General features: G+C 41.8%; 1 protein-coding gene and 1 pseudogene across 1 annotated transcript in view; both read right to left on the reverse strand.

Moving 5' to 3' along the window:
- The window catches only part of PDE11A (phosphodiesterase 11A), a 128,721-nt gene that overhangs the window by 53,004 nt on the left and 57,914 nt on the right, over window positions 1-17,803 (reverse strand). The window contains exons 11-12 of the mRNA XM_075933714.2: window positions 8,607-8,716; window positions 5,355-5,445 (exon numbers count right to left, since the gene is read on the reverse strand). Coding sequence (XP_075789829.2) covers window positions 5,355-5,445; window positions 8,607-8,716 — 201 coding nt within the window. The remainder of the gene's footprint in view (window positions 1-5,354; window positions 5,446-8,606; window positions 8,717-17,803) is intronic.
- LOC149524069 (uncharacterized) lies at window positions 2,358-4,410 on the reverse strand (annotated as a pseudogene).

The following is a 17,803-nucleotide window of genomic DNA, read 5'->3' on the forward strand; positions in this document are numbered from 1 at the left end:
GTGGGATTACTGTAGATCCAATAGTATATAAAGGCTGGGAATATTCCTAACATTGGAACCTCAGCGTAGACCAAAGCTGCAGAAGGTGCTATGCACTGGCCACTGGGGTCCATCCGCTGTCCTCCTTCAGGGGGTTCCCAGCAGCAGAAGGGACATAGGCATTGCATTTTATTCTGAGGTTTGCTTAGGCTTAATAAGCATTGTCCTTTCTTAGTAAGCATTGCATTTCACTTTAAGATAGGCTTAGGCTTAATAAGCAGGGCTCGACAAATGCGCTCGCCCGTGGCGAGTAGATTTTTCTAGCTGGTGAGTGCAGGGGCAGACTGGCCCGGAGGGTGGTTGTGATGGGCTGATTGAAGCCCGCACTACGGGCGGCGCGGCTCCATCTGATCCGCCGGTCGGCGGAGGAGCACAGCGCCACTGGGAAGGGGGAAGCGCGGCGATTCTTTCCACCGGGCTGCCTACGTGCAGGAGGAGGCGAGGCGAGGTGGGGTGGGATGCTAGGACGCTGGCGTGACCTTGCCCCGTTGATTTTAAAGGGCCGCGGCAGCTAAGCTCTGGCCGCGTGACCCTGGGAGCTGGCTGCGGCGTGCAGCACAGCCAGACCCCGCCTCACCCCGCAGGCTCCAGTCCTGCCATGGCCCCAGACCTCCCTTGTCTCCGCGCCACCCGTTCCCCATGCCTCTCCTGCTCCCCGGACCACCTGCTCTCCCTCTTCCCTGCGACCCTTTAGCTCTGCACTGCCCTTACACCCCACACCCTGCTCCCCCCAATCCCTGCCCCCCCAGCTCTGTGCTGCCCGTTCCCTGCACTGCCCCTAGACCCCGGTCCCTCTGCCCCTCCCATTCCCCGCGTCCCATTCCCCGTGCCTCCACCGCATCCTGCTCCCCCCGATCCCTGCCCCCCCAGCTCTGTGCTGCCCGTTCCCCACACCACCCCCGTACCCTCTCACTGTTCCCTGTACCCCTCTGGCTCTGTGCTGTCCCTGCACCCTGCTCCCCCTGTGGGTCGGGAGTGAGGGGTGTTTGTCCACAGGGAGGGGCTGGACAAGGCAGGAAAAAGGCTGCTGTGACCCAGCAGCAGTGAAAGGGGGAGGTCACTTGAAGCGCCTTTGCCTTTATGGAAAAAAACGAATGAAAATGCTATTTGTTATTTATTGGGCTAAAATGCCGGGACAAAAAAGAAAACAAACAAACAAAAAAACCCATTGCAAAATGCAAACATGTGTAAAAGACAACAACAAAGGGGGGCGGGAATGTTTTGCTTGGGGCAGCAAAAAACCTAGAGCTGGCCCCTGGGGAGGGGAAGGGGCTGGGCTGGGCTGTGGGGAGGGGAGGGGAAAAATATGGGGAAGGGGTTTGTGCTGAGGGGAGGAGGTCAGGAGAAGAATAATAAGAAGAAAGAGGACGGCACCAAGGGACAGGGGTGCAGGAGAGACAAATACCAGGGGACCAAGTGCAGACAACGAGGAAAAGGGCAGGAGGGAAGGTGTCAGTGGGAGGGGGGACAGGGTGATGCTGGAAGAGGAGAGGGTAAGGACACTGGGGACTAGAGGGGGAGGTGCTGGGAGAAGGCTTAAAAGAAGGGGTGGGCATGAGGAAGGCGGGGATGGAGCAAGGCATCTGTGAGGGCACAGGGGCATGAGGAGAATGGGGGCAGAGGGTGGTGAGTGGGTGGGTATCAGGGAAAAAGAGAGCAAAGGGGACAGGAGCAGTGAGGGAAGGAGGAGGCACCAGGAGGGTGCAGGTACCAAGGGATTCTGGGGATGAAGCAGAAGGGAAGACACCTGCAGGGGAGGGACCAGCACCAGAGGAGTGAGGGAGGCCTGGTGGGTAGAGGGAGGTTTTAGGAGAGGGGATGAAGAGGGGCTCACACGATCAGAGTGGGGCTATTGGAGGAGTGGGCACAGGGCGGAGAGAAGGGCTGGCGGAGGGGGGCAGGTCTCAGGAAGGCTGAGGGCAGTGAGAAGGGCAGGAGTCAAGACAGCAGAGGGTGAGGGGTTGGGGGGCAGCAGGCACCAGGAGAGCTGATGGAGCAAGGGGAGGACACATGGCAGCAGAGAGAAAAGGTAGAGGTTTATAAGGGTATGTCTACACTACCACCCTAGTTTCACGAGGAGTAACGGTAGTTCGGACTAGGAAGCCTAGTAAGCATTTCAATTTCAGCTGCGCGCCCCGTTCATTCGCGGTGCGCGCATGCGCATTGCGACTCTTGCGCATGTGCAGTACGGGGCTGGCGAGCGGTTTTTGACGCCGTTCGTCATGCCCTGGTAATGAAGATATTTTATAGAAAATCAAGTGCAAAACTTAATAACTTTGTGACTTATTTTTGTAACCAGTGTCTGGCTGCCTGCTTGCCTATTTCACCCTCACACTGTTACGCTGCTAAAAAAAAAAAAAAGACAGGACTATGAAGCACTTTAAAGACTAACAAGATGGTTTATTAGATGATGAGCTTTCATGGGCCAGACCCACTTCCTCAAATCAAACTGTGGAAGTAAATTGGCATGACCATATATACCAAAGGGATAAAAACAAACAAAAAGTGAACATGTATAAATAGACAAATCATATTTTAGAACAGAGGAGAGAATGAAGGGGGGAGGTTAATGTCTATGAGGTAATGATATTAGAGGTGATAATTGGGGAAGCTATCTTTGTAATGGGTGAGATAATTAGCATCTTTGTTAAGCCCCATTCGTAAAGTGTCAAATTTAAGCATGACTGACAGTTCTGAGGCTTCTCTTTGAAGTCTTGTGTTAAAGCCTCTTTGAAGCAGGATGCAGGTAGTAAGGTCATTGAGACAATGCCCAGGTTGGTTGAAATGGCAAGAAACTGTTTTTTCTTTGTGAAACTGTCTGATGTCTGTTTTGTGTGCATTGATTCTTTGGTGTAGTGTCTGAGAAGTCTGTCCAATATACATAGCAGACGGACACTGTTGGCACATGATGGCATAAATTATATTTCTGGATGAGCAGGAATATGTATTCTTGATCTTATAACTGAAATGGTTAGGTCCAATTATGGTGTCAGCAGAGTAAGTATGTGGACAAAGCTGGCAATGCGGTTTGTTGCAAGGGAAAGTTCCAGGGTTGGTATTAGTGTGGTATGTCCTGTGGTTGTTGGTAAGAATCATCCTGAAGTTAGGTGGTTGTCTATAGGAGACTATGGGTCTGTCTCTCAGAGCCTCTCAGAGTGTAGTATCCTGTTTCAGTATAGGTTGTAGTTTATTGATAATGTGTTGGACGGGTTTAAGTTGGGGGCTATAGGTGATGACAATTGGTGTTCTATTGTTGGTTTTCCTGAGTCTATCTTGAAGTAGATGGTTTCTGGGTATTCGTCTGGCTCTTTCAATTTGTTTTTTTATTTCTCCAGGTGGGTAATTGTGGTTTATAAATGTCTGGTAGAGATCCTGAAGTTTCTGGTGTCTGTCAGTGGGATTAGAGCAGATGCGGTTGTATCGAAGGGCTTGGCTATAGACGATGGATCGCATGGTGTGTTCTGGATGGGAGCTGGAGGCATGTAGGTAACTGTGTGAGTCAGTGGGTTTTCTGTAGAGAGTAGTATCTAATTTACCATTGGTGATTTGTACTGTGGTGTCCAGAAAATGGATCTCTCGTGTAGAATGGTCCAGGCTGAGACTGACGTTGGGGTGTAGGTTGTTAAAGTCTCTGTGGAATGCATCCAGTGTTTCTTGGCCATGGGTCCAGATCATAAAGATATCATCGATGTAGCATAAGTAGAGAAGAGGTAAAAGGGGACGGGATCTGAGGAAACCTTGTTCTAAGTCAGCCATAAAGATGTTAGCGTACTGTGGGGCCATGCGGGTACCCATGGCTGTGCCACTTATCTGGAGGTATAAGTTGTCCTCAAATTGAAAATAATTGTGGGTGAGAACAAAGTTACACAGGTCTGCTACCAGACTGGCAGTGGTATCCTCTGGGATAGTGTTTCTAATTGCTCGTAATCCATCTTCATGTGGGATGTTGGTATATAGAGCTTCTTCATCCATGGTTGCAAGGATGGTGTTATCAGGGAGGTTATCAAAGTTTTGTAGTTTTCTCAGGAAGTCAGTAGTATCTCAGAGATAGCTCGGAGTGTTGGTTGCGTAGGGTTTGAGAAGAGAGTCTACATAGCTGGATAATCCAGTAGTGAGCGTGCCGATACCTGAGATGATGGGAAGTCCAGGGTGTCCAGGTTTATGGATTTTGGGAAGCAGATATAACAATCCTGGTCGGGGTTCAGAAGGTGTTTCTGTGTGGATTTGGTCCCGAGTAGATGTAGGGAGTTCTTTAAGGAGACGGTGTAGTTTCTTTTGGTATTCTGATGTGCCATCAGAGGAGAGAGATCTGTTAAATGGGGTGTTGAAGAGTTGTCTGGTTGCCTCCTGGTCATAGTCAGACTTATTCATAATAACTACAGCACCCCTTTTGTCAGCTGGTTTGATTATAATGTCCGGGGTGTTTTGAGACTCTGGATAGCATAGTGTTCAGCGAGACTGAGATTGTATGTTGCTTGTTGTCATTTGTGCATAATGTCAGTCTGTGCATTGTTGCGGAAGCTTTGTATATAGAAATCGAGATTGTAATTCTGATCGTCAGGGGAAGTCCATATAGAATTATTTTTCTTTTGGTGTTGATAGGGGGGATCTGGTGGGTCAGATTGATGTTCGTTGGTAGTTTGGAAATATTCTCGTAGGCGGAGGTGGCAAAAGAAAGCCTCAGGGTCACCTTGTTTCAGCAAGACCAGACTAACACGGCTACATCTCTATTACTATGTTACACTGCTAGTTTGTCACATCATATGTACAATTAAAAAGTAAGCACTTTGAGTCAGGTACTATGCTTCCTCATATATTTGGAAGCTCACAGCACATGTCGGGTGTTACTGCTGCCTATATAATAAACCAACTTCAGTTACTAAAAATACAAAACCAAACACTCCAAACATACTGTAAATATTGTGGTTGTCCATAAGGCTTGATGCTTTAACATTTTTATTTTTACAACAGAAGGTGAGTGTGACAAGGTAAACACATTAGCTGGGAAAGGATTAAGAGTTCCTTGGCTATCAAATGGCCGAGAAGGGTATATATAAGGAAGATGAATGATACAAGGGGGATACAAGAGACGGTATGTCCTTTTCTCTGTCTGAATGAGGCAGGGACAGCCTCAGGGGAAAACAGTCAGCAGTTGCAGTTAAATGGTTTTATGTTGTGTTTGAACTTTGTGGTAGTCAATATATGCTGCCCAGAGGAAAGGGCAATTAAAGGAGTTTGGGTATGGGGCATGTCTCCTTGTGAGTGAAATAGCCCCCCACTCTACAGTGAAAGTAATAATTCAGCTAGTCTGGTACCTCACTTTGAAGAATCATGACAGCATGATTAAAATGATGATGCTCCAAAGTAGCAGAAGTTCCATATAGTTGAGCCAAAGCGGATCCGCTCCTGAAACAGAACAAGGGGCATCATCAATTAGCACTTCCTCTCTCACTAAATACATTTTAAGTGATGTCTTCACCCAAACAATCTCAGTTATGGTGTATGGAAAGGCAAAGATGTAATTCCATAGCTCAGTATACTAATTTATAATAGACCTAATTTAAACTGCAGACATACATGTTCTGGACCCTGGTAAGTCTGCTTGCATCAGCTAAGGATTCCTCTTGAGCAATACAGAAATTTTGGATGAGCTTTTCAAAAGCACCTATGTGATGGTGCATTATTTCTTCCTGTAATAACAAGAGTAAAACTAGTTTCATTCCAAATCAGGTGATGTCTTGTGTATGTATGTATATATTGCAAGGGTGTATCATACTCTCTCTGATATGTAATACATGTAATGGGTCCGGCCTGCCTTTTTCCTTTATCTTTGTACCAACCCACATATAATACTACATATAATAGCAATGGTATATAAGAGGTATTGCAAAACTCTATTGTAAAAGAACCTCAAGGGTCATTAAAATCCTGTCCCTGCAGTGGGCAAAACCAGAAGCTGAAACCGTAGATGTCTAACATTCTTAAACTATATTTCTAATCATGGTTATTGTTTATACACACTAGTCGCAAAATATGCAGCATATGGTTAAAACTGAAACTTTAAAGGAAGAAAAACTATGAAATGTAATTATGAAATTGAGAATTGTCGGAAGGTGGAGGGGAGTGGGATTGGACTGTCAGAGTAGATTAATGTTCACCAGTATTTCACTTCTGGGACCCAGCCTAAAGCGACAAGATAGGTTTTCTTTCCAAAGAAATGAGTATAAGAGATTATGCTACAAACGAATAGCAGGCGTCTCCTAGGAGCATATACTACAAAGCTGTTCCATGCTGATATTTAATCATCAGGGGCAGCTGTAATAGAGAAGGGGATAAGTGGGAACATCATCCCTAGAGAAAACAGTGCTGAGTTGTACTAACAGAGCAATTTCAAAGAACTGGGATATTGCTTCCATCATATACCTCTTGATCTTTCATCACACAAAACATTGGTACTCGGCACTAAGATAAAACAGGAAAATGTGATGCTTAACTCTGTAAGTAAGCTTGGAAGAATAAATCATAGCTACTGTTATGAAAGGTACAACTTCTGTTTTCAGGGATATTTTATGTGTGTGTCATATCTTCTCTTAAATGTCTTGAATAATTTCTTTATGGCATTAGAGGAATACAGTATCCGGTTTGTACTCAGTTGTTAAACAACAACTGGAAATGACAGCATTCAATTGTTGAAATCTGTTTCAAACTTCCCAAGAGAAATATTACACAACATTCCAAGAGATAAATGGTTAGGTTAATCAGAGCCTGAATCTATAGGGATACATGGATGTAGGGAATCCTACCTAAGTCTTATCTTTGTGAATTAGGAACATAAACATCAATCAGAAAAGTTTTCCCATTTGTCTTACACGGTTTCTCATCTTTTCTGCTTCTCCAAGACTCCGTAGCATAACGCAACTGGTGATGCTCTGTAACCTTTGCACCAGTAATCCTATCTCTTGAGCATTGCAATTGATTTTTCTTGCCTTGGCAAATGACAGTCCAGACAATGTTATTGTTTCATTGAGAGTGAGCAGTAGCACCAGCAGCTGAGAACAACAGCTGATGGAAATGTTAACTGGGCGCATCAGAAACATCAAAATGGGTAGAGTATAATGAGGAAGTTTGCCCTAAGAAACAAAGCAATCCATGTATGCTACACACTGTGGAGCATAGATTCTTTTTTTTTTCTTTCGTTCTTTTCATTTTTTGGAAAAAAAAAAGAGTGGGAGGCAAAACAGCTCTCTGGCTTTCAAATAGTTGTGGTTGGAGCTGGCTGTTTCTCCCCTCGATCCCCAGAACTAGCCACAGTGTAGAGCCTCAAAACAATGCTGTGGCCCAGGAACTGCAAAACCCCAATCTTTTGGATTCTGGTTATCTGCAGATGGTTATGTTTCCTTTATGACAGTGAGCCAATGGAACAATATAAGTCCTGAATTAGATATCTGACAGCTCAATAGCAGAGCTCAGCTGGGATGTTGCAATGGGAGAGTTTCTGCACCTTTCCAAACATAAATAGTGGGGTGGGAAAGGGGAGAAATGCCCTTTGATCAAAGGAACTTCCTTATCATCACAGGCAAAAAGAAATAAACCCTGTCCCTTTCCACTACACTATACTGCCTCTACTAGCAATCATATGAAGGAAGGGACTTTTTGAGGCAATAGAATGTAACTGTGTAAATAAGGGCTGCAGGATCAGACCCTAGATCCCCTAAACTAGATTTCCTTTTAGGGTGAAATTTACTGGGGCTTGTACAGCAAGGTTCCACTTAATAGACAAGTATCTGAATAGAAAGTCTAGCACACAAGCTCTAGAGCATATCCCACCAACCAGCTGGCCTCACGGAGGTACCTTCATACACCCTATGCACCCATGTCAGAGCGCCCCAAGTCATGCCCATAATCCCTTAGGGGACAGGTCAGAGAGAAGTCATGTACCTGTATTCATAAGGAACCAGGACCTCACATAGCTGGAGAGGCGGAGTTAGGCTGGAATAACTGCCACATCACATGGGGAGAGATTGCACAGATCCACAAACCATAGTTTTGAATTGGTGGCAACCATTCCACATGCCAAAGATTGAAAATGTGGGATTTTGCAGGTGGAGTGAATGTCATCCTTTGGTGGATACAAGACTTCAGTTCTACCTGATATTTATTTAAATCTATTAAATGACTAGAAAAGGTTTCATGATGATTTGAACATACCAGCCAAAGAGAGACTAGGATATTTGCAATGCTTCTTATGTTCCATCCTGGCAGATCTCTAGTTGGCAGGTACTCTGATGGAAGGGATCATCAATGTTTGGTATCACATTTCTATATTAGGAGTTAGTTCACAAGGGGCAACCCAAATCAACAGCATGATACAAAGGGCAAGTCAGCAATTACCAAAACGAATAGGGAATTATAAAGATGGATAGTCCCTCATTACATGTACGCACATGAATACTTGGCCTTCACCTAGGAGCCCTGAAATTAATGCTTCATTCTTTATTCTCTGTCACCTTTTGTGCCGCTATGGAAGGGAGAAAACAAATTAAAGTAATAAGAATTAGAAAACTTACTTGGCTTGGAAGGCATTGTTGGTTCCCCTGTGGTCAAGGTCATGACATAAACATCCCACAATCAAAGCTAAAATTTCAATTTCAGTCAGAATCTCCTGAAATCCTGCTGTCTAAGAACAGAAAAAACAAATCCTATCAGGAGCAGGAAGGATAGATAATGTTAATCCATCAAGTAACATCTTTGTTTTGAAACCAGCATCCTTTAAATAAGGCAAGATAAATGCTTTATTGTTAAATACTGTTCCTTGCTATATGTTGGATGGTTAGTGGAATTCATAATATCATCGTGATAACCTATTATGAGCTCTGTCACATTTTTAATCCGCTCTTCACCAATACCCAGAAGATTTGGTGAAAAAAGAGCTGAAAATAAAAATAATCCTTACACACTAAAATGAGAAGCTGAATTTACATATGTGAAAAACATGAAACAAAATCAATTCCATTTTAAAAATATTATTACATAGACTGACTTCTTAGATCCTGAGGTGCTGTATTTGTTGTACGTTATTGCAGACAACTGAGAAGCTAAATCAAAGGTGGCTCATGAGACAGAGAAGCTAAATATCAGCTATGCAAATACTAAAGTTGTCAGAGACTGTTTTGTTAGCTGCAACAAGGGGATTAGATTTTAGGAGGGAACACCTTGAATAGCATAATTCTACTAGAAATACCCAGCATGAGTTTGAGAGATTTTTCTTAAATAAAGCAATGAAATTATTCAGTGCTAAAACTGATATAGTAGATGTGAAAATACAGAATACACATTAGGCCAAATCCATGCCACCTTAGCTCACATGTGCTAGATTTTTCTTTTATTTCATGTTGGTGATACAATGCAGAAGCTGATTGGTATCTGCTGCATGTACTTCCTGCCACCTGCCATTCTTTATGCTACGTTAGGACCTAATTCATATCCTGCTGAAGTCAGTGAAAGGACTCCTATTGATTTCAATGGGCACTGGATGATGCATTCAAAGCAGACAGGTTCAACTTAAGTTACACCACTACTTGCACTTTGTCAAATTAATCACAACAGCTTTGAATGCACCTGAATACTGCCAGCTCTCTGGCTCAATATTTTTTATTAAATAAAGTTTTCTGCTCTTGACATGTTAAACAGATCACTTGAGTATGTTAGCATGTCACACTGAACAGAGTAAAATATTGCACTAGTGAAAGCAGGCGGGATGGGTCTTTTGCATATCAAGATTACCTGTACATCTGGGAAATTCAAGAAAGAGGCAGATTATTTTCAAGAAATGGTAATTCAAATGGTACATTTCTTTTAAAAGATGCTCTCATACAGGGGTCGGCAACCTTTTCAAACCAAAGAGCAAAACTACATCAGAATTCAGAAAAAGTTGTTAACAAAGAGCCATTTAAAAACGCCCATTTGCATGACTAAAAATATACAACTTAGTATTATTGATAATTGACATGATGATTACATAAGTGAAACATTGTACTCACAGACTTTAATGGGACTTCAGCTGCTGCATCTTTTTGCACAATTGTTTGAAGTTTACATGATAACTAGTCAAACTCAGGTTCATGCACACATTCAAGAGACATGAGTAATTATGCATTTTTAAAATGCTGAATTAATTTTTCACTTTAATTTTAAAAAGTTGCATGCATTTTGGGAATGATAAAAGAGCCATATTTGATTCTATAATGAGCCATATGTTGCAGACCCCTACTCTAATATTTTACTTGAAAATATTTTTAAGTTTTTAAAACCTGTTCAAAATATCCTTTATCCACGGGAGGTGGGAGCATGGCATTTATATGTGAAAGGATTTGTATGGAAAACTTCACACACAGGTCTTGAAAGATCTATGAACTTGTGAATCAGCCAATTGAGGAATAAACACAATAGCATGTGACTGAAATGACCAATCACACAACAGAGATAGCAAATTGTGACTAGTTCAGTAGCAGTTATTAATGAGGAGAGTAGCAAGTGAATATGGCATGCTTTCCTTTCAAGCCAGAAAAATAACAAATAATCACATTCTGACTATGGAGGGGGAAACTAATGGCAGCTAAAAACATCTTCAAGCTGCTTAGGGAGTCAAAGCCACAAAGGAAATATGCATATGCACCGGGATTGACTGGTAAGAAAAGTGTCAAGGGAAAATGTAGCTCATCCCATCATAAGAAAGAATGCATGAGTGACAAAATGAGTCTGAGTGAGGAGCAGCACAAAGCCAATAGAAACTACAGTAAGAGGTAGTGAGGATGGAAAAGATGGCCATAAAATAGCATCTGCTTCACAGCTACAATAAGAGAAAACAACCCATGTGTCTGAGATGATACAAAGGAGCTCAAGGGAGTTCGTTTTCCCCAGACATAAAGGCTATGTCTACACTGCTCTCTCTTGCGCAAGAAAATATGCAAATGAGATGAAGCGGTGAATATTGCCACACCTCATTTGCATACTTAATGAGCCACCATTTTTGCGCAAGAATCCCCTCTTGCACAAGAGCTGTTCTACTGCTTTCTTCAGGAAGAATGGCTCTTGTGCAAGAGGGGGTTTTTGCGCAAAAAGGAGCAGTGTAGATGGCTCCTTTTTGTGCAAAAGCCCCACGCACAAAAATGGCAGCTCATTAAGTATGCAAATGAGGCACAGTGATAATCACCTCATTTGCATATTGTCTTGTGCAAGAGGGGGCAGTGTAGACGTAGCCAATATGTCAGTGTCATTTGGATCTCCAATACCTGAAATACTTTCACCCACATGTTGGATATCTATGTTTACACATGAGCACATTACAGTAAGACCTATTGAAGCATATTGACTCTCTAGACAATAAATCCTACTTTAGTAAATTTTAAGTCACTATCACTAATATGATAAGTCTTCAGGGTATTAATTACTCTTAACTCCCATCCATTTCAGTGGGAGTTTGAATGCAGAGCACCTTCCAGAGGGTTCTCTGCATCCTAAAGGAATGGACTCCATCTAGTTTCAGAAAGGCTGATCTAAATGCCAAAGATGATTCTACACATGAAGCATCCAGAGGTAAAATAACATGACTATTATTAAATGGTTGCTTCTGAATTGTAGATAAGTTGCCTTTAAAACGGCAGCTTCAATAATATCATTAAAAGAACAGCAAAAACATCTGAAAAATACTGTCCATTTAAAAAAATTATTCTCCTACAACAAAAAATAACAATGGTCCATTTAAAAAAGTGTAAATAAAATAGCTAGTGACCTGGCAACATGATGTGCCAAGTTTTAGTCCAAAGAAAGCATCCACAGCTGAGCTATAAACCACTGAAAATTGGAATTTTATAATGGAAAACTGATTCCATAATAAATGATCCTCATCTTAAAATAAGGTTTGATTGAATTCAAGGACTCAGCTTGCATCATAAATGCAGAAGTACAGATTAAGCAATTTACTAACAACAGCAATAGCTCAGGAATAAATTTAACCTTTTATTTCATAACAAATCTTGTCATGGAATATACAAATAGGATATTTCACTTAAAAAAAATATTGAATTTAAAACCAGTGTTATGGTAAGAGGATGTCTGCTTTATACATAATGCAGGAAGACGAGAGTAGCTATATCTCCCACCTTTTAAATTTACGTGTAGAGAGGAAAAATACATAGCTATGGATGATGGTATAATAGAATTTATTTTCACAAGAACAGGAATGACCCATAACTCAGGAATGGCAGATGGCAAAGTGAAGGTCACTTTTTCATGTAAGGAAATTAATTGTATTACACCTTGCTCCACTTTTACATGTTTTGTCATTAGCACACTGGATTCAACTTTAATTATCTGTTGTTTTGCTTTCATTTTACTTTTTAAAATACATATTGATGAAAGGTGTGTCAGATGAAGGCATGCTTACTAAGTTATGGTGCCCTGCTCTTGCGCCATATTCATGAGTAGTCTTACTGATGTCAATGGGCATATTCATGAGTTAGAATACAACAGTATGTTATGATGGGCATGCACTGTGACCCGGCATTGGCTATCTGGAGGTAGCAACCTAAGGCACCTAGTTACACCTGGGCCAGGCCCAAATGAAGATGAAGCTGAGCTGGGGAAGGAGCGAGGTGCTGAGTATAAATGGACAAACCCAGGCAAGAGAGAGGATGCATGGAGAGGTCCAGTATTCCCCTCTTGCTGCTGGAGATTGAAGGAGGTAGGTGTACAGCGAGCCCTGGGAGAAAACTAAGATAGCAAGAAATTCAGGGAGGCAGTGAGGAGTCAAAGGAAGCAAGCCTTAGTTATTTGCTACAGGGTCCCTGGACTGAAATCCAGATGAGAGGGAGGGGATGGATTCCTTTGCTGGCCCATGAGGAAACACAATGATCCAAGTGGGCGAGAGACTGGTGAGTTTGGAGCCAGGTTGATAGGCAAACACCCAGAGTGGTATTGCTCTGTACAAGAGTTGGAGCACAGCCCTACAGAGCCTGGGAAGGGATAAATAATTATGTATGTTTTGAATTTAGCTTATAGGACTCTTTGTTTATTCTGGAAGGAGGGACTAAATGTGATTTGGCTGAAGGGCTGTGTAATGACAAGAGGAAGACCATGGTAGGACTGTCAGCAGGGGGAAGGAGGCCTAGTCACAAGGAAATGCTCTAGCTGTGAGTCCATGCCTCCACAAGTGAGTTGCAGGACTGGCCCATTAGCTTTCCTAGGGTTCAACAGGAAAGAGACAAAAATATGTGTCATTAAACATATACAAAGAGTGAAATTATTGCTTTTTCTTTTTTAAATCTGTATTTGAAAGCAACCTTATCTCCATGTTGAAAGCAATCTGGATCCAATATGCAGTGATTGTTTTGGAAAAACTACCCCTGAAATCTATCACACTTTTGCATTTGTAAAGATGGCTGAACATTTCCCTTATTTTGCAGCCAGAATTTTAACTCTTTTTTTTTTTTTTTTGGAGGGGGGAGGGAGAGGGAGGATATGTTTTTTTTTTTAATGGCAATTATAATGTGTGTAACATAAGGAGACACAGCTGGTGTGGTCTTTATTAGGAATGTTAACATGTAGTTGGTTACACAATTAACTGGTAAGCCTAGGCTTATCGGTTAAACGTAACGACTACATGCATTCCTCTCCCCCTTGCTGCCTCTGAATCAGCCAGCTCCCCATGAGCACTAATGCCCACTGTGCCACCTAGATCCCCAACCCCATGCTGCTGCCTCTCTATCAGAGGTGGGGAGGTTGGCAGGAGCCAGTGCTCACGGGGAGCCAACTTTAATGCTGGCTCCCCCTGAGCACTGGCTCCCGCCTGCCCCCTCCTCTGCGTGTAACTGCTAAAAATTCCAGTGGTTACACATTTACACAAACTGTAGTTAACATCCCTAGTCTTTATGACAGTGATGTCTAACTGATGGTATATTAACCGTATTGTTATGACATGTCTCTTCACACAAACACACACCTGTCAGCACAATGGTGTATTAATCAAGATGAAAATTTAAACCAGAAGGTAACAAACTGCAGAATATTCTCATTTTTATACTTTTTAAATTCCATTCTCATATTCTTTGCTCATTTAAAACTCCTACTAATTTAAAGTAGTTCAGTCCATTGGAGGCTCCAGTGGATTTATTAACTGTTCAGCCTCTTTCTGAAACTCAGATTGCTGATAGGACAAGAAGCAATGGGCTTAAACTGCAGCAAGGGAGGTTTAGGTTGGACATTAGGAAAAACTTCCTAACTGCCCGGGTGGTTAAACACTGGAATAAATTGCCTAGGGAGGTTGTGGAATCTCCATCTCTGGAGATACTTAAGAGAAGGTTAGATAGACATCTGTCAGGGATGATTTAGACGGTGCTTGGTCCTGCTGTGAGGCAGGGGACTGGCCTTGATGACCTTTCAAGTTCCCTTTCAGTTCTAGGATTCTATGATTCTTTTTCACAAATATGGATTTTAAATCTGCATTATAGCAGCATTTAAAGAAACATAAAGAAGTGTCCGGGGATGTGCATGTGTGTGCGCGAGTGCATGTTTTTTCACTCTGCTAGCATTGAGTTTTGTAAAATTCTAATATTCCATAAGACGTTATGAAAGCTTTGTAATGAGGGGGAAATAATGCAATTTCTTCTGGTCAGCTCAGATATAATTCTATGAAGGTTCATATAACAAGACACTGCTGAACAGAAGGCAACATTATTATCTAAAAATTACTACAGCTAAAAAGCAAGTTAATAAGACAACCATTTAATGCATGAATACTAATTTCCAGAGAAACTATCCATAGTCTTATGGAACAGGATAACTCAGACTAATCATAAATATTGTTTTGACATCAGTAAAATATTGTTTTGACCTTTGTTCCTTTCAATCTGACCTTATTTTCAACAATATAAATATCTCCAAACGCTGAGCAAGCCTTTGAAAATTTTGCAGTCACTATCTTCTAAGTCTGGCATGATCTTCTTTTCTGAACTTTTTTGTGGTACAGAAAATTAGTTATGTTGACCTGGGCCTCATAGATACTGATATTACTATTTTTACTTAGTTAAAACATTTATGCTTCAGTCAACATTATTTCTGGGCTATTGACACAGACAATCCATTTTTTGGAAGACGACATACTGGCTACATCTAGACTGGCATGATTTTCCGCAAATGCTTTTAACGGAAAAGTTTTCCGTTAAAAGCAGTTGTGGAAAAGAGCGCCTAGATTGGCATGGATGCTTTTCCGCAAAAGCACTTTTTGCAGAAAAGTGTCCATGCCAATCTAGATGCGGTTTTACGCAAGAAAGCCCCAATCGCCATTTTCGCGATCGGGGCTTTTTTGCGCAAAACAAATCTGAGCTGTCTACACTGGCCCTTTTGCGCAAAAGCTTTTGCGCAAAAGGACTTTTGCCCGAATGAGAGCAGCATAGTATTTCCGCAAGAAGCACTGATTTTTTTTACATGAGATAGTCAGTGTTCTTGCGGAAATTCAAGCGGCCAGTATAGACAGCTGGCAAGTTTTTCCGCAAAAGCAGCTGCTTTTGTGGAAAAACTTGCCAGTCTAGACACAGCCACTATGTCTTAAGTACAAAATATTTTTAAGACTCTCCTATACATCTGCAGGTAATGAATTTATCATCTCAATGGTGTTTTATAGACTGGCAGGTGGTAGGAGTCTTGAAAAGCAGTAATGCTCACATGCCCTTTCTCTCTCTTTAGAAAAGAAGTACATAGTCCTTGAGATGCACCTGCTTTCCATCAAAGCTCCAGCTTTGCTATTTTCCACAAATAAGCCCAGGATTCTCCAAAATGGAGATGCACCATGAAACTGCTTCTGTGGTTTGATTTTTTGAGATATTATTGTCAGCAAAATGTAATGATCGGTTTAATTCTTGGACTAGTAGATTTCTGTCTGGTGCCTGACTGATCTATATCATCTCTGATTTCACCACATAATGTTCTGCTGTTCCAGTAAGTGACATGTTCCATCCAATTCTTTCACTTATTCTTCTGCAAATATTTGGATGGTAGAACCCTGCCAACTCCCAACTGATTTATAAATGTTTCACCTACTGTGTCGTGAGGGGATGTTAGCATTTTAACACTATACAACAGAGAACCCATGAAAACAAGAGTGAATACATCTGCATATGGCAAAGCTGTACAAAGAAACTTATGGCATCAATTCGCATTTACCATACAAATTTTCTTCAGGTAGAAAAGATACAGATGAAACTTCTCTGCACAGCCCTTGATTCAAAGGGATGGATGTGTTGTGGCTAAATCACAGGGCAGTGATTTAGAATTCTTGTGTTCTCTTTCAGCCTATGTCAGTCAGAGGCTTCCTATTATGACCTTGGGAAAGTAAACAGGACCGCATTTTCAACCATGACCGGGGCTTTTATCTGCACCAATTTGTGGGTATCCAAACCAAGACACTTAGGCTAGGTCTATATTGCCACTATGCTGCCCTCGTTTAGGGGTTTTACACTGAGTGCTGGAAGACCTCTTTCCCATCCCTGGTGCCATGGGCATACATTGATTTGTTCAGCAATTAATCTGATCCAGTTGGATAAAGCAAGTTGCTCAGTCATCCTAGTTATTGTATTATCTGCTCAATAATATCTGAGTATGTGTTTCCCAAATTATGACTTTGTTAAATAAACCAATTTTAAAACAGCAGAACTAGCAAAAAAAAATCATAAGTTTCTGAGGAGGAAGCTTAGAAATTTTCAGTTTTTCTATATTTTTGGTAACAAAAAAGCATGCCTGTCACTGTATAAATACCCATTGTGCCCAGAGGATTGATAGTTATCACTTGTTCTGCAGAGAGCTGTGTTTATTGCCAGAAACAACAATTTTGCCCCATAACGAGTTTATAAATAATTATAAAGATATGCAATTTCAAACGGAGTAAACACAGGTTGTTTTGCAAATATATGTGCAACACCTTACAAGTTTGTTGATTTGGATAGATGTATGTTAGGGACAGACACACCTTTGGAAAATGTGAATGAAAATGTCCTAATAACCAGTTTCATGCACAACTGTCTAGCAATATGTATGGCTTATAATGTGAGTCATGCCGTGTGCTTAAGGCAGATCTTTAAAACTTTTCACCCTCTATACCCCAAAGCACTTAAAGGGTTAAAACGTTTGAAAATGAACAACTTTTCATGGTCATCTTTCAAACTACATATGAGGAAATGTTTGCACAAACTTCAGGATCTTCTCTTAAGGCTAATGATAAACGAGTGAGGCTGTGTTTGGATCCAGATGAGATTTACACTAGAGTTTGAGGCTGAAATAGGGTTCATGTTTTGTTTTGGGAGTTAAATCCCAAACTTGTTAAATTTTAGCTCAAACATCGCAAATCTCATGGTACATCAGTTTCTACTACTTTGCACAGTAGGGATCTTGCATTTGTTCTCAAAACTTTCCACTATCAAGGGTTGAAATCACTCTAACAGCTGTTCTTACCAAGGTTTCAGACATGTCGCAACCCAGAAAATAAGCCCCTTGGTCTGTGTCTATACTGGCACGTTCTTGCATGAAAACGGCCGCTCTTGCGTAAAAACATGTCGCTTGTCTACACTGGCCGCACATTCTTGCGCAAGTAAACTGATGTTGTACTTCAGAAAATCAGGGCATCTTGTGCGAGAACTCTGATGCTCCCTCTCGGGAAGAAGCCTTCTTGTGCACGAGCTCTTCCAGAAGAGGCCAGTGTAGACAGTCAACATGA

This window comes from Pelodiscus sinensis, chromosome 7, assembly GCF_052426305.1.
Source record: "Pelodiscus sinensis isolate ZL-2025 chromosome 7, ASM5242630v1, whole genome shotgun sequence".
In the NCBI taxonomy this organism is placed as follows: domain Eukaryota; kingdom Metazoa; phylum Chordata; order Testudines; family Trionychidae; genus Pelodiscus; species Pelodiscus sinensis.